At 36.2% G+C, this 23,418-nt stretch overlaps 2 protein-coding genes across 4 annotated transcripts in view; one reads left to right on the forward strand and one right to left on the reverse strand.

The window, feature by feature from the left end:
- The window catches only part of MNS1 (meiosis specific nuclear structural 1), a 48,226-nt gene extending 38,243 nt beyond the window's left edge, over nt 1-9,983 (forward strand). For both annotated transcript variants that reach the window (XM_019442020.2, XM_053889036.1), the window contains exons 8-10: nt 1,021-1,278; nt 7,156-7,281; nt 8,922-9,983. In XM_019442020.2, coding sequence (XP_019297565.2) covers nt 1,021-1,278; nt 7,156-7,281; nt 8,922-9,014 — 477 coding nt within the window. In that variant the 3' untranslated portion in view covers nt 9,015-9,983. The remainder of the gene's footprint in view (nt 1-1,020; nt 1,279-7,155; nt 7,282-8,921) is intronic.
- TEX9 (testis expressed 9) overlaps nt 9,439-23,418 on the reverse strand; it is a 64,307-nt gene continuing 50,327 nt past the window's right edge. For both annotated transcript variants that reach the window (XM_019442021.2, XM_019442022.2), the window contains exons 11-12: nt 10,450-10,584; nt 9,439-9,823 (exon numbers count right to left, since the gene is read on the reverse strand). In XM_019442021.2, coding sequence (XP_019297566.1) covers nt 9,749-9,823; nt 10,450-10,584 — 210 coding nt within the window. In that variant the 3' untranslated portion in view covers nt 9,439-9,748. The remainder of the gene's footprint in view (nt 9,824-10,449; nt 10,585-23,418) is intronic.

Genomic DNA, 23,418 nt, shown 5'->3' on the forward strand with positions numbered 1-23,418 from the left:
TATAGAGTTAAAACCACATTTCTTTTAGCTAGAATTCTTCATAGGACCTAGGTTATCTTCCAAGTTACTCTCCACCTCAAGGTGTGAAGATAGAAGTGGGCAAAATGAGGTCACAGTCACATGTAGAAGACTGGGTCTTTGGGAGTAGTTTTGGTAGAGTTACCATCATGGAATTTGAGCCATGATGGTTAACTCTACCAAAGACAGATGGTAACCAAGATGGTGGCTGGCTCCTTGGCCATCCTGGAAGTTCTCTCATAACACCTGCTGGCCTGTAGTAAATCCCTTATAGCTTCTGTTACCTGTAAGAAACCTGACCAAACGGCTGTTATTAAGGCAATATTTTGATTGCCTTGAGGATATGGCTTACCTCCTGGAAATCGTGTTTGAATTAGGCAAGGCAGGTTACAGTTGAGAAGGAATTGTATCAGTCCTAATTGGATAGATGATAAAGCAAAAATAGTAAAATGTTACTGATAGTATCTAGGTGCTAGGTAGATGAGTGATCACTGTAAACTTCTATTTTCCAGTTATGTTTGAAATTTTTCATAATGTTAGGAAAATTAAAGCTTGTAGGAAAACACTTGAACTGCTCCAAGTAAATTTGAATTTTCCTGAAAAACCTGTGCTTGTCACTTGTAGATTATTATTCTGAAAAATATTTCCCAGTAATTTGAATCATAATTTCAGGCAAGATTCTAGAATGATTCTTTGTGGGTACAAATTTCACAGACCACAGATTTAATGATCTCAGTTATGCAAAAAAGTTTTTATGTCAGCTCCTTTCAAAATAGATACAAATTAAAATTTAAAAATAAAAGAAGGCAATCCAAAGTAACATGTCCTTTATCCAACTAGTGTTAACAGGGTGAGGGAAAGTGTTATCTTGAAAAGGCTTAATTTTTCAGCTTTATTTCATATTGTAACACTGCACTTAACCAAACTCTATCCACCCTTTCTTTATAAATCTGTTGTAAAGAAACAGTTACTGAATCAATGTTTATACGGATTGTTGTTTAGGAGGAAGCAGAAGAGAAATTAAGAAAGCAAAAGGAGTTGAAACAAGATTTTCTAGAACAAATGGCCCTGAAGGAACTAGTACTCCAGGCTGCAAAAGAGGAAGAGGAGACCTTTAGAAAAGCTACGCTAGCTAAGCTTGCTGAGGATGATCGAATAGAACTGATGAATGCTCAGAAGCAAAGAATGAAGCAGCTAGAACACAGGAGGGCTGTGGAAAAGCTTATTGAAGAGCGTCGCAACCAGTTCCTTGCAGACAAAGTAAGAAAAAGTGTTCATTTTTGTTATCACTGAACAGTAGTCAGCTCATCTATTCATCCACTCAGCATTTAACTGAGACCCTTTTATGTGCCAGGTAATGTTAGATATCTGCTTACTAGTCACATGGCATAGACATTTTCTGACCATTTATTTATGCATCTAGAATGTATTTATTGATGCTTTCTATGTGCTAGACACCGTTTGGTGTTGAGAACATATGTACAGCTAAGTCTATGACATCTATGATTTTATTTTATGGTCTTGGTTAAAGAAAATATATAAAAACAATCATTGTAAAGATATGCCAGGTACACGTGACAATAATTATACAGGTATGGGCATCTTGGTGTGGTAGACAGGGCACAGATCATGAGTGCCCTGGATGCTATTTTAAGGAAGGTGGTCTTTATCCAGGGGAACCCACTGAAAAATTAAGAAAGCTATCTGATAAGATCTGCACTTGGAAAGATGACTTGAGTAGTGGTACTGGGGGTACTGCCTAGAGTGAGACCAGAGACAGGGAGATCAGTTAGGACATTACTACCATCAGTCCATGATAGGTGGGGAAAGCCTGTGCAAATAGAGAAGGGGGCCATGTGAGAGATGTTAGGGAGATAGACTTGATGGGGCTTGCTGACCAGTTAGCTGGGTCTGGAGAGGTGAGAGCAGGATTATGCCTGCTACTACCACTAAATAATACTATTGCTTCCATCTTCAGTGAGTGAGTGGGTGATGTCCTAAAGAAAACAAAGAAAAATAGATTTCAAGGGGGTATATAATTCCATTTTGTCCACATTGATTTTGAGGCCCCAGGGGTTGATTTCTTAGTTGGAAATATGGATTTAAGAGTTGGAGATGGAACTAGGTTTGTGCCTTTGGACACATTGATTTATCTATTTTATGTTTGATTTATAAAACTGAAATAATACTTAATCTGCCACACCAGCTTGTTGTGCTTTAAGAACCAAATAAGAGGGGCACCTAGGTGGCTCAGTCGGTTAAGCGTCCGACTCGGGCTCAAGTCATGATCTCATGGTTCATGATTTCGAGCTCCGCGTCAGGCTCTGTGCTGACAGCTCAGAGCCTGGAGCCTGCTTCACATTCTGTGTCTCCCTCTCTCTCTGACCCTCCCCCACTCACACTGTGTCTCTCTTTCCTTCAAAAATAAATAAATATTAAAAAAATTCAAAAAAAAGAACCAAATAAGATAACGTATAAGTGCTTTGTAAAGATAAACACTCTAAATATGAAGAGTACAGATTAGGCATAGGGTAAATATTTTAAAATAATTAATATAAGTGGTAGTGTAACAACTAACATTTATTGAGCTTTTACATATGTCATTCAACTATTCTAAGCTCATTTCAAGCAAATAACTTTAACCTTTCAACTCTATGAGTTAGGTAGGTCGGGGTTTTATAGCAAGTAAGTGGCAGAGCTGGAATTAAGTTAATTGATATCCTAATGATGATCTTTTCCAGTATGAGTAGGCAGAAAGAAATCTCAGGATATTCTTGTAATCAATAGATACTGATCTGCTAGGCATTCTGCTGAGTATTGGTGAGAGAACCAAAATAAATACAAGTTAATTCTGGTACTTTCTAGTGTAGTACAAAAAATGGGGTATAGATTCCCAAAACTCTCAATTATATATAAAATTATACTGAGAATACATTTCTTAAATGTACAGTGTACATTTATAGAATTTGGTAGTTATAATTTACCAATTGTGCAATACAGTTGACCCATGAACAACACAGGGGATAAGTAAGGGTGCTGACACCTCCCTCAACCCCCACCCCAAAAATCCACATAAAATTTTTGACTCCTCCAAAACTTAACTAATGGCCTCCTGATGACCAGAAGCCTTCCTGATAACATGAAGAGTCAACTGGCACATGGGGTGCCTGGGTGGCTCAGTCAATTGAGCATCTGACTCTTGATTTCAGCTCACGTCATGATCCTAGGGTTGTGGCACTGAGTCCCACATTGGGCTCTGTGCTGTGCATGGAGCCCTGCTTAAGATATTCTCTCTCTCTCTCTCTCTCTCTCTCTCCCCCACTCCCTCTCCCCGCCTCTGTCCCTCTTCCCAGCTTGTGTTCTCTCTGTAAAATAAAAAAATAAAAAAGATTATCTTATTTTAAAAAAGTCAATTAGCACACATTTTATATACATATTATAAACTATATTCATATAATAAAGTAGCTAGAGAAAACAATCTTATTAAGAAAATCATAAGAGAAAATATCTTTATGGTACCATATTATATTACTGAAAAAAATCTGCAGGTAAGTGGACCCACGCAGTTCAAACCTGTGTTGTTCATGGGTCAACTGTGCATTTATGGCAGAACTATGTGGGTTTTCCTGGAAATACATAAAAGATGAATAAAAGCAGAAGAAGGCTATTCTAAGTTGGCAGCATATGGAATTACCCACAATGAGAAACTTGAGTGATAGACAGAGGACTTTAGACATGATACAATAGGAAATTGGTGATCACAACATGGTCTTAGGAAGAAGAGAATGTAGTGATTCAAGAGTGAGGTGATGAGTACCTAGAATAGGTTAACAAAGCATGGGAGAAGCAAGAAAGGAAGAGTTTAAATATTTTTAAAGGAATATGAGACTGGTATGTTTTGTTTTGTCTTGTTTTGTTTTGTTGGTGGATCATATAGGGTAGACTGGAGGAAGGAGTCAAAATAACTCCAAGGTTTCAACTAGGAGAACTCAAAGAATACCAAGTGCTGTTATGTTTTGAGTCAGAGAAAAAAGATAATTACTTCAGTTTATATCATGTTGGACTTGAAATAGAAATACAAATTGAAAATATCTTGAAGGCACTTGACTCAGAGGAGCAAAGCTTAGGTCAAGTTTTCCTAAACATACATATCTGGCATTAATTAGCACACAGAGATTCCAAGAATATATTATAATGAGAAACAATCAGAAGGCCAATGATGGAGTCTCAGCGAACATTCTTACTTAGGAGTAGAAGGAGGAGGAAAAAAACAATGACAAGACCAAGAGATGGTCAGAAAGGCAAGAGAATCTGGATGGTTGTAGTCACAGAAAACTAAGCGAGGTCAGCTCTTTTTTTTTTTTCTGCTCCATGAAGTGGGGAGGTGGGGGGGATACTTGGAGTTCAATTTTTAGGACTCTTCTATTCTTATTCATTTCATGCTTTTGTTCTGATGCCATATTTCTAGCTGTCTAAATGATATAGTTGGAAATTTTGTAGGTGCCTTAGAATTTAGTTTCCAAAAGTGAACATTCCACACAAACTTTTTACAGTTTCTGTAGCCTGAATCTTGGTTAAAGACAGCATATTCAGTCAGTCACCCAAGTCTATGACTTTGAAATCATCCTGGACTTTTCCCCATTCCTATCTAATAATTTTTAGTCAGCCACCAAATTCCATTGACTTCATTTCAGTAATAAGTCTTAAATCCAGTTTCTTTTCTTAATAACTTAGTTCAGACATTTAATACCATTCCTATGGACTACTGAAATTGTTATCTACTGGTCACCATATGACTAGTCCATCTGCTACTAGTTATAATGGGCTTAAAAAATTCATTATGTCCTCCTCGTACTTAAACCTAAGTGGATTCCTACAGCATAAAATCCCAATTCCTTATCTTTGATAAATCAGTCATGATCTACTCTAACCTTTAAGGGTTAACCTTTAAGCACCTAGCATTTTGCTTGACAAGTGGTGAATAATAAATGTTTGTTGAATCAAGGAGGGTGATCAACAGTGTCAGACAAGCAGAGCAGTCAAGGAGGATGAAAATTAGAATTTTGATGAAAATTTGAAATGATCAGAAGGTTTTGAATACTCCTTGCCTAGAAAGAGGTAGAAACAGTGATAGACCGTCCTATGTCATGGCTTACAGAGGTAATTAGAAAGCTCCTAGAAAAGTTAGCAAGGCAACTATAAATGGAAATCACATAAAACCACCTAAAGCATAGATATTTCTACAATTTATGTCTTAATTTTCTTAATTTTTTCTAATGTAAATATTCCTAATATAAAGCTGTGTGCTAAAAGTGTCTGTGAGATTGGGTCACATTTTTTTGCCCAAGAGCAAGGGTGGAGGTTCTAACTCTGTTTTTTTAGATTTCAGATATATTCCTAAATAGGTAACTACAATTCTGTCTACCTCTAAAAAAATCATATGGTTAGACAAAATATAAAACTCCCCAGGAAAGAGTTACCTAATACCAGCTCTATTGAGTTTGTCTAAATGGACAAATTGGTTTCATACTTTCTATTTACCCTAATTTACTATGAAAGTGTTTATTAGGATAAATATTTAATGTGTTTACCACATCCCAAGTAGAGAAATCTTATATTCTACCCCAACTAGAGACCATACATCATTGGACAAAAATCTAACAACTGACCTTTCCTCACAACGTTTCAGAATCTTTTGCATCTCCTTTTTATAAAGAACAGATCAGTTAGGATTAGGTTTGGCTGCAGGTACAGAGTATCAAATTAATAGTGGCATAGTAGATAGTTTACTATTCTCACATAAAAGTCTAAGGGAATTCAGGGGTGGAATGGAGGCTGTATTCAGCCTTCAGGAACCAGGGTCATCCTAGCATTTCGCTGTGGCTTCTGTAGCCTATACCCTTTATCTTCATGGTCTAAATTGGATCTTCACCCTTCATGTTTCAAGTAGCAGATGGAAGAGTTGAAGAGAGACAAAGTGGGTGTATACGATTGATTCCTGGAATCTGCCATATGACACTTTTGCTTATAGTCCATTGGCAGAAACCAAGTCCTGTTGTGACCACACATGATTATAAGGGAGCCTTAGAAATATAGTCTCAAAACAAATTCAGGTATAACGATTCCATGGCAGATTCTATAACTTTATATCATCTTAGAAAATAAGTAAGAGCCACTCAACTCTTTGATTCAATAACAAGATGGGTAGAGAGTGTAAGTCTTTTCTCAGCTACCAATGCTTCTTCTGATTCTGTAATGCAAATAAGGTAATATCATAGTAGACAAAATAGTCTCATTAGAAGCCATTAAAGGCTTAAGTGGCATTGGATATGGCTGTGTCCTAGCATCCTTCTTTATTTGGTAACTATGAAGAGTTTTGAAGAAATTGTGACCCTAGGAAACTACTTATTGCACAGACCAGCTCAACATTAATACTACTTTAATTCTATGTAGGAATTCATCACTACTTCAGTGGCCTGCCTTTAGCACCCTTCCCTTTCCAATAGATTATTTGGATACAATGCTGTAAGAGTTCTTTTAAGCCCTAAAACTTTTAAAACTGGCCATCTCTTCCATAGCATGTGGCACAGAATTTTGGTGCGGTTACATGAGAGCATTCAGAACTGTTGCCTGAGAAACACTGGTTCTCCTGTTAGAACTCTTGCTGCTACTCCTGTGCTTCATATGGGCTCTTAACATTTTTAACATACATGGAAATATTTATCTTTTAGATATCCCTATTCTGTTTCATCCAGTTTTTGGTTTTGTTTTACACTGAAAGCTGCCTTCAGCAATTGGCATATGGTAAACATTACATAAATATTTGAATTAATTAGGAAGTCCCTTCTTTGTACATTTTTTCCTTGGTGATGAAGATACTGTCCTGAAGACATATACTTGCCTCCCTAAAATCCCAGCCATGCCTATTTTTTTGTATCCTTAAGGGAATAGTGACTGTAAAAAAGAGATTTGTATATATATAATAAATATAAAAGATATATATACTACATAATATTTTCTGAAGTTAGTGTAAAACATAGTTCAGTTTTATCTAATCCACTGCAAGATGGCTTTATTTGATGACTTCTTAAAAGATTAATGTATTCTGTGACAATAAAATTTCATTTACATTTCCAGCAACGTGAACTGGAAGAATGGCAGTTGCAGCAAAGACGACAAGGATGTATTAATGCAATTATTGAAGAAGAAAGACTAAAGCTTCTCAAAGAACATGCTACAAAATTACTAGGATATCTTCCTAAAGTAAGTGAGATTTAATTCAAGGTATAATTTTCCTAAACTCTAATAATGGGGAAAAAAAACAGAGGGCCTGGGTTTCACTTACTTGTGGCTGTTACAAAGCAGCAGTGGGATCAGAGGCAGTCATTGAACATCTGTCTCTAAAATTAGAGTTGGTCTTGGCACATTCTTTTTTTTTTTTTCTTAATATTTATTTTTGAGAGAGAGACAGAGTACAAGCAGCAAAGAGTCAGAGAGAAAGGAGACACAGAATCTGAAGCAGGCTCCAGGCTCTGAGCTGTCCGCACAGAGCCTGACTTGGTGCTTGAACTCATGGACTGTGAGAGCATGACTTGAGCTAAAGTCAGAAGCTTAACTGACTGAGCCACCCAGGTACCCCAAATCTTGGCACATTCTTAAAGTAGGAGCTAGATTTACTGAATTTAAATTTTAGAAGTTCTTTTTCCCTTTTGGTGTAGGAAGTCTAAAACTAAACTACCCTAAAGGAACTGTGATACTTTTTGTACAGGAAACTCTTGTAATTGGTAACACTGATAACAGACACATGCTTGAACCGAGTCCGAGACAGAGCTGCTGTATAATGGGAGGTTATAAGTAGGTACTAAGTAATCTATTTTTAAAAGTACTTCCAGAAGGTAACAGATTTTCATGTATAAGTGGGATACATTCTGACTATAAATGAAGTAACAATGGATTTTCCTAAGCCCCATAAACATCTGGACTCATGTAAATAAAATTTACAACCTTCAAATAGGAATGTCATTTGATATTTTATTCCATTGGAAGAATAAAGTGCTTATTTTGGGTTCAGTCCAGTGCTAAGGAAAGATAAAGGGAAATATATGAGTAATTATTGCTTGTCCACAGGATGTTATAGTCTAATTGGCTGATTGGATTAATGAATATGAAATGATACACTGACAAAAGCTATAAGAAATTCATTTCAAAAAAATTAGACTATAAATTCTGGAGAATCTCAGTTTAGATACTTTTAAAAGGAAATAAATGTGGAGATAAGGAGAGTCTAACAAACCTGTTCTGCCAAAATGATTTTAATCTTTTAGGTCCTAATGGCCCTAAATGACCTAAATTATTCTTTAGCTCCTTTAAATTACATAAGTAAATATTTAACAGCCTTTTATTGTGTACTATAAGGAAAAGAAAAGTAAATAAAAGCATCAAGAATTTCAAAGGGCTTGCTTAAAGGGCATGTAACTCCAAATCTGGAGTCTTTCCTGCAAGACAATGTTTGCTGATCAACCATAGAATGGAGGTGAGAGCCAATCCCATGCATGAATCTGGCAAAGCTCAGTCTCTTAACTCTGACTGCTCTCATACCTTATGAAATTCTCATTCAGCCAATCCAAGCAGTGGTACTTGAGGTAGTAAAATAGAATTCCAGATTCCTATTACAAATTCCTATACTGGAGCTGATAAATAAAATCAGGAAATCAGGTCAAAGATTTCATTATACACAGAGTCATAATTTTCAGAGACTAGTGATATTATATGTAAACCTATGAAATAGATTTCATTATCTTGGAGATAACTTTACAAATTTTTGTAGTCTATATGTTAGTCTTAGAAGCATTTAGTTAAATATTCTGGCATTTGAAGTAACTCACAAAATATTTTTCCTGTAGGGAGTATTTAAAAAGGAGGATGATATTGATATGCTTGGTGAAGAGTTTAGAAAAGTATATCAGAAAAGGAGCGAAATTTGTGAAGAGAAGTGATACCATCAAGATTTGGTAAAACCTGGATTGTTTTGTTTTCACCACTAGATGTCAGTGTGACTTTTGTTTCACAGGTCAGTGATAGAATCCATAATCTATTTGGATTTTGTAAAGCAACTCTGTATTTCATCATTTGTAAACAATTATCTATAAGAAAATATTTGTTTTCTGATAAAATTAAATTGCAGAATATTTTTTATCTATAAAATTAATTGCTATTAGCCAAATTCTTGTTCTTGTACTGATAATTTGAAGAGCTGAGTTACACACCACATTACAACATTTCCTTTATATAAATACAATACAGCCAAACCCAGGAGACTAACTTTTCCATACTACTCCTCCTGCTCAGAGCTTGGTATTTGTGTTTAGGGAAATTATCTTTTTCTTTCTACTATAAGGGAAAAGAATAGTAAAGAGTGAGGAATTTCAAAGTGCTTTATTGTCAATAAGAACTTAAATGACAGTTTATGTGCTAGTACTGTTTTTATTAACTAGAGCTAAATCACCAGAGCATAAAATACTTTATATAAAAGGGCAAGTGGCTCACAATTTTCTAATAATCATCTATCAATTTTGTATCCACCCCAAATCTAAACAGGGAATTTGTTGCAATTGCTTTGATTTCATTATCAAATATCTTATTTATAAAGAGTAAAAATAAATCATTAAAACTTTAAAATGTATATGGGGCACACAGTCAGTTATACAGACTAATTAAAGTAGGTCACTTATCAATTTCCCCATTCAAGTGCCTTCATAAATTCCTCTTCCGTGAAAGACAGCATCTTGGCAGCTTCAATATGCATCTGTGTTTGTAACAAATCAATATTGTTTTAGCATTAAGAGTAGACCACAGGACAACACGCAGTTGATAAAAATGTGTATATAAATATGCTATCAAATGATAAGCTCTGTTGGAATGTGTACTCTAATTCCAATAAACATATTTGAAATAATTACATTCAAGGGTCAGCCTGTAAAAGCCTATTTGTCCATGGTGGTTACTGAATCAACCTGTTGAGAGAACACGTCAGTAGTATTTTAATACGTAACCTTTGCAAAAAGGGAAAGTGGCAGAGCCATGGCTTCGAATCTTCTCACCACCAGGTAATTCATGTGTAGAGAAGGGAAGAGTGATTTGGAATCCATTTTCACTCTTCCGTGTTTAAAGAGGCAAACCAATCCAATAAGATAATAGTATATTATACTCTTGTATATACTTTCTATCATTAGGGAGTACCCATACTGTATTTACCAGTCCCATTTTCCACATTACTAATTTACCTGCCTGAAAATATCCATTTGCTTGGATGACATGTTATGTAGAAATCTTATTATGTATGTTCTATAGGTAAAATTTTGTACCTAAGCATATCAAACACATCTAAAAATATCTACAATTTAACTGTGTTTTTTTTTAGAATAGACTCACCTTCTGCCTTTTTAAAACATCAATTAATTTTAACTGCTTCTTGAACCCTATCATTAATTCTCCTTTTTGTTTTTCTAGCTTCTTGTTTTCAGATTTTAATGCTTCAATTTTTTTGTGGTCTTCATTGGCTATATCCTGCACAAGGAAAAACAAATCCCATATAGTCTTCAAATTATAAAAACTATAGTCACTTTGTAATAACTACCTTTAAAATATAAAATTTTTGTAAATCTTCTTTGCATTACTGAAAAACTGACTTTGATAACTCATACATTTTAAGCATTTTAAATATAATTCAGTTCTAATTCCAGTAGTGGCAGAGTAACTTATAATGGACCAAACTCTTCTGAGGGTAACAATAACATATTTGAAGGCACAGATGAGTAATCAATAGTAAGCAGAAAGTGGAGATGATATGATCCTTGAAAAAAGGGAAATAAACTGACTGAGGTCCATATTCAACTGGCTTCTGAGAGCACTTTCCACTTAATGGGTTCACAGGAGATAGACCTCAAGGAAAAAGTAGTTTTACTGGGCTAAGGAATGAAAGAGCAGGGTTGCCAGGGTGGTAGAAATTTCCAGGTGGCAAATCCTGGAAAGAAAAGAGCCCTCAAAATTCCCTCAAATCCTTGGCAGATACCTAGATAGCCCACGTGCAGAGTGAGACCCCTAGGAAAGACAACATGAAAGGCAAGAGCTGTGGTCTAGAGAGCTGGGAAGAGAATTCAGCCAGTGGCCTGACAAGGCAGAGTTTGTAATTTTGGCAAAAATTACCTGAATGAGCTCTGCAGCAATTTCGACAGTGCAGAAAAAATATCTGTGAGCTTTAAGACAGGTCAGTAGAATTTATTTAAGTATGGGAAGATCTTAAAGAAATATTAAAGGAAGTCTTTCATGCAAAAGGACAATGATACCAGAAGGAAATCTGAATCTACATACACATAAAAAAGTACCAGAAATAATAGAATATTAGACTTCTTTTCAAAATAAATCTCTGTAAAAGATAATTGACAGCGATATCACCAAGATTAGGAAGCTCCAGACCCTTCTCCCCCCAACAAATACACAGGGAAACACTGAAGATACAATATACTCCCCAATGTAACGTGAGAACTCTAGAAGCCAATTAAGCAGCAGTAACAACCAAACACCTAACCAACAAAAAGTCACATTCAAAATGATAGGAAATTTTATGGCCTTTATGCTCACCCTTTCCCCTCACTCTCCTGGCCTAGTGGAAAAAAGCCTCTAAATTCATGGGAAAAAGAGTGGAACTTACTTGTGATGTTCTGACTTGTCTGAGGATTGCTTGAGGGACTGTCTTGCCTGACTCAGAGCACTGATGGGAACTGCTACACCTGAGGGCTACTGGGGGTCTGCAGAACCATGAATGCCTAAGGGCAAGAGATTATGGGCAGAGGAATAAAATACAACATCTAAGGCCCTGAGAAGCAGCAGGGCTGAGACTCCTAGGAAATTAAGACGTTTAAATGACAAAAAGAGCTTTAAGACATATAGAAAATAATACAAAATGGTAGCAGGAATTTCTTCCCCATCAGTAATAACTTGAAATGTAAGTGAATTAAAGTCCCCATAGATTGGATTTAAAAAACAAGATCAAGTATATACTGTCTACAAAAGACTCACTTTAGATCTAAGGACATACACAGATTGAAAATGAAAGGATGGAAAAAGATAATCCATGCAAATGGTAAGCACAAGAGGATGGAGGTAGCTACAATAATACCAGACAAAATAGACTTTCAGTCAAAACAGGTACGAGAGACCAAAAAAAGGCCATTATATAATAATAAAAGGCTTAATTCACCAAGGAGCTATAACAATTATATATGCACCCAACATGAGTTCCTAAATATATGAAGCAAACATGGACAGAATTGGTGGGAGAAAAAGAACCACTCTACAGTTACAGTAGACTTCAATACCCCACTTAAAATAATGGATAGAACCAGAAAGAAGAGCACTAAGAACAGTACTTGAACAACCCTAAAGACCAACTGGACCCAAAAGACATATTAGAACATTACACCCAAGAAAAGCAGAATATATATTTTTCTTAAGTGCACATGGAACATTCTCCAAAATAGACCATTTTAGGCCACAAACAAGTCTTAGGAAATTTTAAAAGATTGAAACCAAAGTGTCTTTCCTGTTCACAGTGAAATGAAACTAGAAATCAATAGCAGAAGGAAAATGGAAAATCCATAAATACATGGGAATTAACATACTTTTAAACAACCAATGGGTCAAAGAAGAAATCACAAGAGAAATTAGAAAAATATCTTCAGATAAATGACGATGAAAACCCAATATAACAAAAGTTATAGGATGCAGTGAGAGCAGTGCTAAGGGGAAAATGAAATGTATAGCTATAAATGCTTACATTAAAAAAGAAGATATCTCAAATCAACAATCTCACTATAACTAGAGAACTAAACCCAAAGCTAGTTGAAAACAGAAAATAAAGCTTAGAGCAGAGATAAATGAAATAGAGAATAAAAAAACAGTAGAGAAAAATCTATGAAACCGAGTTCATTCTTTGTTAAGATCAATAAAATTGACAAACCTTTACCTAGACTAAAAAAAAAAAAAACCCACGATGACTCAACTAACATCAGAAATGAAAGCAGGGGTCACCTGGGTGGCTCAGTCTGTTAAGTGTCTGACTCATGATTTCGGCTCAGGTCATGATCTCATGCTTGTGAGATCAAGTCCCACATTGGGCCCTGCACTGGGCATGGAGTCTACTTAAACTTCTCTCTCTCCCTCTGCCCCTTCCCTGCTCATGTTTGCTCACTCTCAAAAAAATAACAACAAAAATGAAAAAGGGGATATTGCAACTGATTTTACAGAAACAAAGCCATTTTGGAAGATTTTATTTTTTAATTTTTTTTTTTTTTTTTTTTTTAATTTTTTTTTCAACGTTTTTTATTTATTTTTGGGACAGAGAGAGACAGAGCATGAACGGGGGAGGGTCAGAGAGAGAGGGAGACACAGAATCGGAAACAGGCTCCAGGCTCCGAGCCATCAGCCCAGAGCCTGACGCGGGGCTCGAACTCATGGACCGCGAGATCGTCGCGGGGCTCGAACTCACGGACCGCGAGATCGTGACCTGGCTGAAGTCGGACGCTTAACCGACTGCGCCACCCAGGCGCCCCTATTTTTTAATTTTTTTTAATGTTTACAAGAGAGTGCAAGTGGGGGAGGGGCAGAAAGCAAGGGAAACACAGTATCAGAAGCAAGCTTCAGGTTCTGAGCTGTCAGCACAGAGCCCAACGTGAGCTCAAACTCACAAACCGTGAGATTATGACCTAGGTGAAGACGTTTAACCAACTGAGCCACCCAGGTGCCCCCATTTTGGGAGATGTTATTATTTATTTATTTATTATTTTTGGAAGATTTTAAATTAATGGGAGAGTAGACATTACAACTGATATCCCAGAAATACAAAAGGTAAGAGAATACTATGAACAGTGGTACACCAATAAATTGGATAACCTAGATGAAACAAATTCCTAGACATTCCCAATCTACTAAAACTGAATGATAAATTCAGTTTTTTCCTGAAATCAGTTCAGGAAATCCAAATAAATCTGTACCTAGTTAGGAGATTGAAGGAGTATTCAAAAACCTTTTAATAAGGTAATCCCTATTCAAAAACCTTTTAACAAGGAAATCCCTGAACTAGATGGCTTCACTGGTGAATTCTACCAAATATTAAAAAAAAAAAAAAAAATGAACATGAACCATCTTCAAATTCTTTACCCAAACTGAACAGAACAAAAACACTTCCAAACTCATTCTATGAAGACAGCATCAGCCTAATACCAAAGCCAGACAAAAATACAACAAAAAAACTACAGACCTATATCCCTCACAAATGCTTACATGAAAATCCTCAACAAAATAATAGCACACAATTCCACAGTACATGAAAAGGACTGTACAGAATGACCAAGGGGGATATACTCCTGGAAGCAAGGATGGTTCAACATAATGAAAATCAATCAATGTAACACTTCACATTAACACAATGAAAGAAACACACAATCCTCTTGAATGATGTCAAAAAAGGATTTGAGAAGATTAAACACACTTTCATGTTAAAAAACATGAAACAGACAAGGAACAATGATCCTACTTCAACATAATAAAAGCCCCACATGAAAAGCCCACAGCTAATATACTCAGTGGTAAAAGACCAGAAGCTTTTACTCTATTATCAAGAACAAGACAAGGATACCTGCTTTTGCCACTTTATCCAACATAGTACTGGAAGTCTTGGTCAGAGCATCCAGGGAAGAAAAATAATAAAAGGCATCCAAATTAAAAAAAAGAAGAAGAAGAAACATTATTCCTGTTCACAGATAACACATGTATGTGGAAAACCCTAAAGATTCTACATGAAATCAGTTATGTTTTATGTACTAACAATGAATATTCCTAAAAAGAAATAACCATTGTACAATAACCATTGTATTGTAACCATACAATAACCATTGTATTCAAAAGAATACAATACTTAGGAATAAACATAACCAACATGAAAGACTTTTACACTGAAAACTTGAAAACTGCTGAAAGTATTTAAATCCAAATAAATGGACAGATATTCTGTGTTTGTGGATTGGAAAGACTTATTTTTATGATGCCAATACTACCCAAAAGATATTTACAGATTCAATGTCATCTCTATCAAAATCCCAACTGTGTTTTTTTACAGAAATGGAAATATCCATCCTAATATTGATATGGAATCTCAAAAGGATATAAATGGTCAAACAATCCTGAAATGAATAACAACGTTGGAGGTCTCATACTTCTGGATTTCAAAACTTATTACAAAGCTACAGTGATCAAAGCAATGTGATACCTTCATAAAAGACATAGACCAATGGAACAGAATGCCCAGAAATAAACACATAAGGACAAATAATTATATTGACAAGAGTGCCAAGACCATTCCCTGGGAACGGACATCCTCTTTAACACACTGTACTTGGAAACTTGGTATCTCCAAGCAAAATAATGAGCTTGTACCTCTATATCATACTATCTACAAAAATTAACTCAAGTTTGGTTAAAGACCTAAATGTAAACCCTAAAATTATTAAAGTATTAGAAGAAAACACAGGGGACATGGTACATGATATTGGATTCAGTTGTGATTTCTTAGGATGCCAAAAGTACAAGCAACCACAAAAAAATTTTAAAAAATACTACATTAAAGGACAAAATCAACAGAGTGAATGGCAAATCTCTGCAAATCATATATCTGACAAGGAATTAATATCCAGAATATGTAAAGAATTCCTACAAATCAGTAACAGAGCACAGTCAACCAATTCAAGTCCTTGCCTATTTTGTAGACCTTTCTCCAAAAAAAGATATACATATGTCTAGCAAGCACAAAAAAGGTGGTATTACTGATCATTAGGGAAATGTAAATCAAAGCCACAATGAGAAATAACCCCCTAATAAATATTAGGATGACTACTATAAAAAAAAATAAAACAAAAACCACAAAAAATAACTGCTGGTGAAAATACAGAGAAACTAGAACCCTCATGCACCATTGGTGAGGATGTAAAATGAGACCCCTCCTGTGGAAAAGCAGTATGGTTGTTTCCTGAAAAATTAATAAGTATTTGCCATATGATCCAGCAATTCCACATCTGGATATATACCCAAGAAAACTGAAACCAGGGTCTTAAAAAGAGTAATTGTACACTCATGTTCATAGCAGTCAGTTAAGCAGCCAACTTGATTTCGGCTCAGGTCATGATCTCATGGTTCAAGGGTTCGAGCCCTAGGTCAGGCTCTGTGCTGACATTGCAGAGCCTGCTTGGGATTCTCTCTCTCTCCCTCTCTTTCTTAAGCAACCATCAGCTTCATAAGACTATGATAAAGGTAGAAGATGTTATATATACACCTAATGATAACCATAAATCAGAAAACAGTAAAAAATATGCAAAGAATAAAGAGAAAGGAATCCAAGTATATCACTAAAGAAAATCAGCAAACCATGAAAGAGAGCAAGACAAAAGTCAGAGAAAAACTACAAAAAAATCCTACAAAACAAGTAACAAAAGGACAATAAATACATACCTATCAATAATTACTTTGAATGTAAATGGACTAAATACTCCAATGGAAACACAGGATGACAAAGTGGGTAACAACAAAATCCATCTATATGCTGCCTATAAGAGACTCATTTTAGACCTAAAAATACCTGCAGATTGAAAGTGAGGGGATAGAGAAATATTTATTTTGTAAATGGATGTCAAAAGAAAGCTGGGATAGCAGTACTTAGACAAAATAGACTTAAAACACTGTAACATAAAGCAAAGAACACTATATATAATAAAGGGGACAATCCAAGAAGAAGATACAATAATTGAAAATATTTGTACACCTAGCATGGAAGAACCCAGATCCATAAAACAGTTAAAGACAAACATAAGGGAACTAATCAATAGTAACACAATAATAGTAGGGGACTTTAACATCCCACTTACATCAATGGACAGGTCATCTAAACAAAAAATCAACAAAGAAATAGTGGCTTTGAATGACACAGGAGACTAAATGGACTTAACAGATACATTCAAAACATCCTAAAATAGCAGAATACACTTTCTTTTCAAGCACACATGGAACATTCTCCAGAACAGACCACATATTAGGGCACAAAACAAGTCTCAACAGAATTTAAAAGATCAAAGTCACACCATACATCTTTTCTGACCACAGTGCTATGAAACTAGAAATCAATCACAAGAGAAAATCTGGAAAGAACACAAATATCTAGAGGTTAAATAATAGGCTACTAAAAAATGAATGTGTCAACCAAGGTATCAAAGAAGAAATAAAAAATTACATGTAAACAAATGAAAATGAAAACACAACAGTACAAACTCTTTGGGATATAGCAGAAGTGTTTCTAAAAGGGAAGTTTAGGGGCGCCTGGGTGGCTCAGTCGGTTAAGTGTCCGACTTCGGTTCAGGTCATGATCTCACGGTCTGTGAGTTCAAGCCCCGCATTGGGCTCTGTGCTGACAGCTCAGAGCCTGGAGCCTGTTTCGGATTCTGTGTCTCCCTCTCTCTCTGACCCTCCCCCATTCATGCTCTGTCTCTCTCTGTCTCAAAAATAAATAAACGTTAAAAAAAAATGTTAAAAAAAAAAAGGAAGTTTACATAAATACAGGCCTATCTCAACAAACATAAAAAGTCTTAAATAAACAATCTAACCTTACACCTAAAGGAGCGAGAAAAAAAAAAGACCAAACAAAACCCAAAACCAAAAGAAGAAAATAATAAATGTTACAGCAGAAATAAATGATATAGAGACTATAAAAATTATAGAACAGATCAATGACACCAGGAGCTGGTTCTTTGAAAAGATCGACAAGATTGATAAACCTCCAGGGAGACCCATCAAAAAAAAAAAAAAAAAAAAAAAAAAAAAAAAAAAAAAAAGAGGACTCAAACAAAATCATAAATGAAAGGAAAAATGACAACCAACACCATATAAAGAATTTTAAGAGAGTATTATGAGAAACTATATGCCAACAAATTGGACAACCTAGAAGAAATGGATAAATTCCTAGAAACAAATAACCTACCAAAACTGAAAGAAATAGAAAATTTGAACAGAATGATTACCAGCAATGAAATTGAACTAGTCAAAAAACTTCCAACAAACAAAAGTCCAGAACCAGACAGCTTCTCAGGCAAATTCTATTGAACATATTTTATTTTTTAATCTTTATTAATTTATGTTGAGATAAAGAGAATCCCAAGAAGGCTCCATGGTCAGCATGAAGCCTAATGCAGGGCTTGATCCCACAAATCATGAGATCATGACCTAAGCTGAAATTGAGAGCCAGATGCTTAACTGACTGAGCCACCGAGGTGCCCCAAATTCTATCAAACATTTAAAGAAGAGTTAATATCTAGTCTCCTCAAACTATCCCAATAAACATAATAGGAAGAAAAACTTCCAAATTCATTCTATGGGATTAGTATTACTCTGATACCAACACTAGATAAAACCACCACAGACACACACACATATACCCACAAAGAACTACAGGCCAATATCTCTGATGAACACAGATGCAAAACTCCTCATCACAATGTTAGTAAACTGAATCCAGTAGTACATTTAAAAAAATCATTCATCATGATCAAGTGGGATTTATTCCTGGGATTCAAGGGTCGTTTAATATTCATAAATCTCTCAACATGATAGAGCACATCACTAACAGGATACAAACCATATGATCATTTCCAAAAAGCTTTTGACAAAGTACAACATGCTTCATGATAAAAACACAAAACTCAACGAATTAGGTTTAGAGGGAACATAACTAAACATAATAAAGACCTTATATTGAAATCCCACAGCATATATCCTACTCAGTGGTGAAAAACTGAGAGCTTTTCCCCTAAGGTCAGGAGTAACACAAGGATGTCCACTCTCATCACTTTTATTCACCATAGAACTAGAAGTCCTAGCCACAGCAATCAGACAACAAAAAGAAATAAAAGGCATCCAAATTGGTAAGGAAGAAGTAAAACTTTCACTATGTGCAGATGACATGATACTCTATATAGGAAACCCTAAAAAGTTCGCCAGAAAATTACTAGCACTGATAAATGAGTTAAGTTGAGGGATACAAAACCAACGTATAGAAATCTCTTGCATTTTTATACACTAATAATGAAGCAGCAGAAAGAGAAATTAAGCAAGGAATCCCATTACAGTTGCACCAAAAATAATAAAATACCTAGGAATAAACCTAACCAAAGAGGTAAAAGACTTGTACTCTGAAAACTATGAAACACTGATGAAAAAATTGGACATGACACAAAGAAATGGAAAGATATAATAAACATGGTCATGAAATGGGAGAACGAATACTGTTAAAATGTCCTTACTACCAAGCAATCTACAGATTAAATTCAATCCCTATCAAAATACCAACAGCACTTTTCACAGAACTAGAATAAACAATCCTAAAATTTGTATGGAACCATAAAAGACCCCAAGTAGCCAAAACAATCCTGAAAAAGAGAAACAAAACTAGAGGGAAGTATTACAATTCCAGTCTTCAAGTCATATTACAAAGCTCAAGTAATCAAAACAGTATGGTACTGGCACAAAACAGATTAATAGAACAGAGTATAGAGCCCCCAATAAACCCACAATTATATGGTCAATTAATCCTCAACTAAGGAGGAAAGAATATGCAATGGGAAAAAGTGTCTTTAACAAATGGAGTTGGAAAAACTGGACAGCTACATGTGAAAGAATGAAACTGGACCACTTTCTTACACCATACATAAAAATAAATTCAAAATGGATTAAACATGAGACCTGAAACGATGAAAAAAACCTAGAAGAGCAGCAGTAATTCCTGTGACATCAGCTATAGCAATATTTTTTCTAGAGATGTCTCCTGAGGAAAGGGAAATAAAGCTTAAAAAATAACTATTAGGATCACATCAAAATAAAAACCTTCTGCACAGTGAAGTAAACAATGAACAAAACCAAAATGCAACCTACTGAATGGGAGAAAGTATTTGCAAATGGCCTATCCTATAAAGGGTTAATATCCAAAATATATAAAGAACTTCTACAACTCAACACCCAAAACCAAATAATCCAAAAATGGGCCAAAGACATGAATAGACATTTCTTCAAAGACATACAGATGACCAAAAGACATGAAAAGATGCTCAAAATCACTCATCATCAGGAAAATGCAAATCAAACCACAAGAGGTATCACCTCATACATGCCAGAATGGCTAAAATCAAAAACACAAGAAACAACAAGTGTTGGTGAGGATGTGGAGAAAAAGGAACCCTCAATGCACTGTTGGTGGGAATGCAAGCAGGTGCAGCCTCTCTGGAAAACAGTATGGAGGTTCCTCAACAATTTCAAGATAGAAATACCATATGATCCAGTAGCTCCACTACTAAATATTTACCCAAAGAACATGAAAAGAATAATTCAAAAAGATATATATGCATCCCTCTGGTTATTTAAAATAACCAAATAGGTAAGCAGCTCAAGTGTCCATCAACAGATGAAAGGATAAAGAAGCAGTGCATATACACAATGGAGTATTATTAAGCCACAAAAAGAATGAAATCTTGCCATTTGCAACACCATGGATGGAGCTAGAGAATATAATGCTAAGTGAAATAAGTCAGAGAAAGACAAATACCTTATGCTTTCACTCATATGTGGAATTTAAAAAACAAAATAAATGAGCATAAGAGAGAAAGAGAGAATGAAAGAGAGAGAGAAACTAAGTGAACTATAGAGAACTGATGGTTAACAGAGAGGTGAGTAGGGCAATGGGTGAAATAGGTGATGGGGATTAAGAATACGTTTATCAGATATGTGAGTACAGAAAATGTTTAAAATTGTTCAATCAGTATATTGTTTACCTTTAATATAACCTTGTAGGTTAACTATAACTGAATTAAAATAAAAAACTTAAAAAAACAAAAACACAAATTCATTATATGTCCACCATGAATTAAATTAGAAATCAGTAAAAAAAGTATCTGGAAAAATTACCAAATATTTGTAAATGAAACAACAAGCTTCTAAATAACTCATAAGTAAAAAAAGAAATCAAAAGGAAAATTAGACAGTATGTGAATAGAATGAAAATGAAAAAATGACAAATCAAAATTTGTAGCTAAAAGAATGCATAGAAGAAAATTTACAATGTTAAATGCTTATATTAGAAAAGAAAGGGTTCAAATCAACAGATTCTGTTCCCATTTTAAGTAACTAGAAAAAGAACAAATTGAACCCAATTAAAGAGAGAGAAGGAAATAACAAATAGAAATCAATAAAAGAGAAAACTGAGGAAAAATAAATAAAAACCGATTTAGTAAGGTTCTAGTAAGGCTGATCAAGATGATACAAATTACCAATATCAAGAATAAGGAGAAAAAGAAATCTATGAGAATGTGGGAAGAACATCAATATAAATTCTCTAGTTATTCAAAGGACAATAAAGGAATAACAAAAAAAATTATATGCCGATAAATTTGACAACATAGGTAAAATGTAAAGATTCTGGATTTCAGGGATGATGGTGACGTAGGAGGATGCTGGGCTCACCACGTCCTGCTGACCACTTATATTCCACCTACACCTGCCTAAATAACCCAGAAAACCGCCAGAGGATTAGCAGAACGGAGTCTCCGGAGCCAAGTGCAGACGAGAGGCCCACGGAAGAGAGTAGGAAGGGCGGCAAGGCGGTGCATGCTACACAGACTGGCCGGAGGGAGCCGGGGCAGAGGGGCAGCCTGCCAGCCAAGCAGAGCCCCGAGTCTGGCTTGCAAAAGCGGAGGGGCCAGAGGGAGTATGTTCCGACAGCAAGTGGGACTTAACATCTGGGAGGTTATAAGTTAACAGCTCTGCTCAGAAAGCGGGAAGGCTGGAGGACAACGGGAGGGAGAGTTGCTGAGCCCCTGATGACAGAGCTCAGTTTGGCGGGGAACAAAGGCGCTCGCCAGCGCCATCTCCCTTGCCCATCCCCCAGCCAAAATCCCAAAGGGAACCAGTTCCTGCCAGCGAACTTGCTTGCACTGCACAAACACCCAATGCTGTGCTTCTGTGGAGCCACCCCTCTGGCGGTGGGTCTGACTCCCTCCCACTGCCACAGGGCCCCTCCTAAAGCGGATCACGAAGGAGAATTGAGCTAAGCCTGCCCCTCCCGCCCCCGTGCACCTTGCCTATCCACCCCAGCTAATACGCCAGATCCCCAGCACCACAAGCCTGGCAGTGTGCAAGTAGCCCAGACGGGCCACGCCACCCCACAGTGAATCCTGCCCCTAGGAGAGGGGAAGAGAAGGCACACACCAGTCTGACTGTGGCCCCAGTGGTGGGCAGGGGGCAGACATCAGGTCTGACTGCGGCCCCACCCACCAACTCCAGTTATTCAAGACAGCATAGGGGAAGTGCCCTGCAGGTCCGCACCACTCCAGGGACTATCCAAAATAACCAAAGGGAAGAATTCCCCTCAAAAGAATCTCCAGGAAATAACAACAGCTAACGAACTGATCAAAAAGGATTTGAACAATATAACAGAAAGTGAATTTAGAATAATAGTCATAAAATTAATCGCTGGGCTTGAAAACAGTATAGAGGACAGCAGAGAATCTACTGCTGTAGAGATCAAGGGACTAAGGAAGAGTCAGGAGGAACTAAAAAACGCTATAAACGAGCTGCAAAATAAAATGGAAACGACCATGGCTTGGATTGAAGAGGCAGAGGAGAGAATAGGTGAACTAAAAGATAAAATTATGGAAAAAGAAGAAGCTGAGACAAAGAGAGATAAAAAAATCCAGGAGTATGAGGGGAAAATTAGAGAAATAAGTGATGCACTAAAGAGAAATAATATACGCATAATTGGTATCCCAGAGGAGGAAGAGAGAGGGAAAGGTGCTGAAGGGGTACTTGAAGAAATAATAGCTGAGAACTTCCCTGAAGTGGGGAAGGAAAAAGGCATTGAAATCCAAGAGGCACAGAGAACTCCCTTCAGACGTAACTTGAATCGATCTTCTGCACGACATATCATAGTGAAACTGGCAAAATACAAGGATAAAGAGAAAATTCTGAAAGCAGCGAGGGATAAACGTGCCCTAATATATAAAGGGAGACCTATAAGACTCGTGACTCATCTCTCTTCTGAAACTTGGCAGGCCAGAAAGGAATGGCAGGAGATCTTCAATGTGATGAACAGGAAAAATATGTAGCTGAGAATCCTTTATCCAGCAAGTCTGTCATTTAGAATAGAAGGAGAGATAAATGTCTTCCCAAACAAACAAAAACTGAAGGAATTCGTCACCACTAAACCAGTCCTACAAGAGATCCTAAGGGGGCTCCTGTGAGACAAAGTACCAGAGACAT

The sequence above is a fragment of the Panthera pardus genome, unplaced genomic scaffold (genome assembly GCF_024362965.1).
Source record: "Panthera pardus isolate Hobbes unplaced genomic scaffold, ASM2436296v1 HiC_scaffold_24, whole genome shotgun sequence".
Lineage (NCBI taxonomy): Eukaryota > Metazoa > Chordata > Mammalia > Carnivora > Felidae > Panthera > Panthera pardus.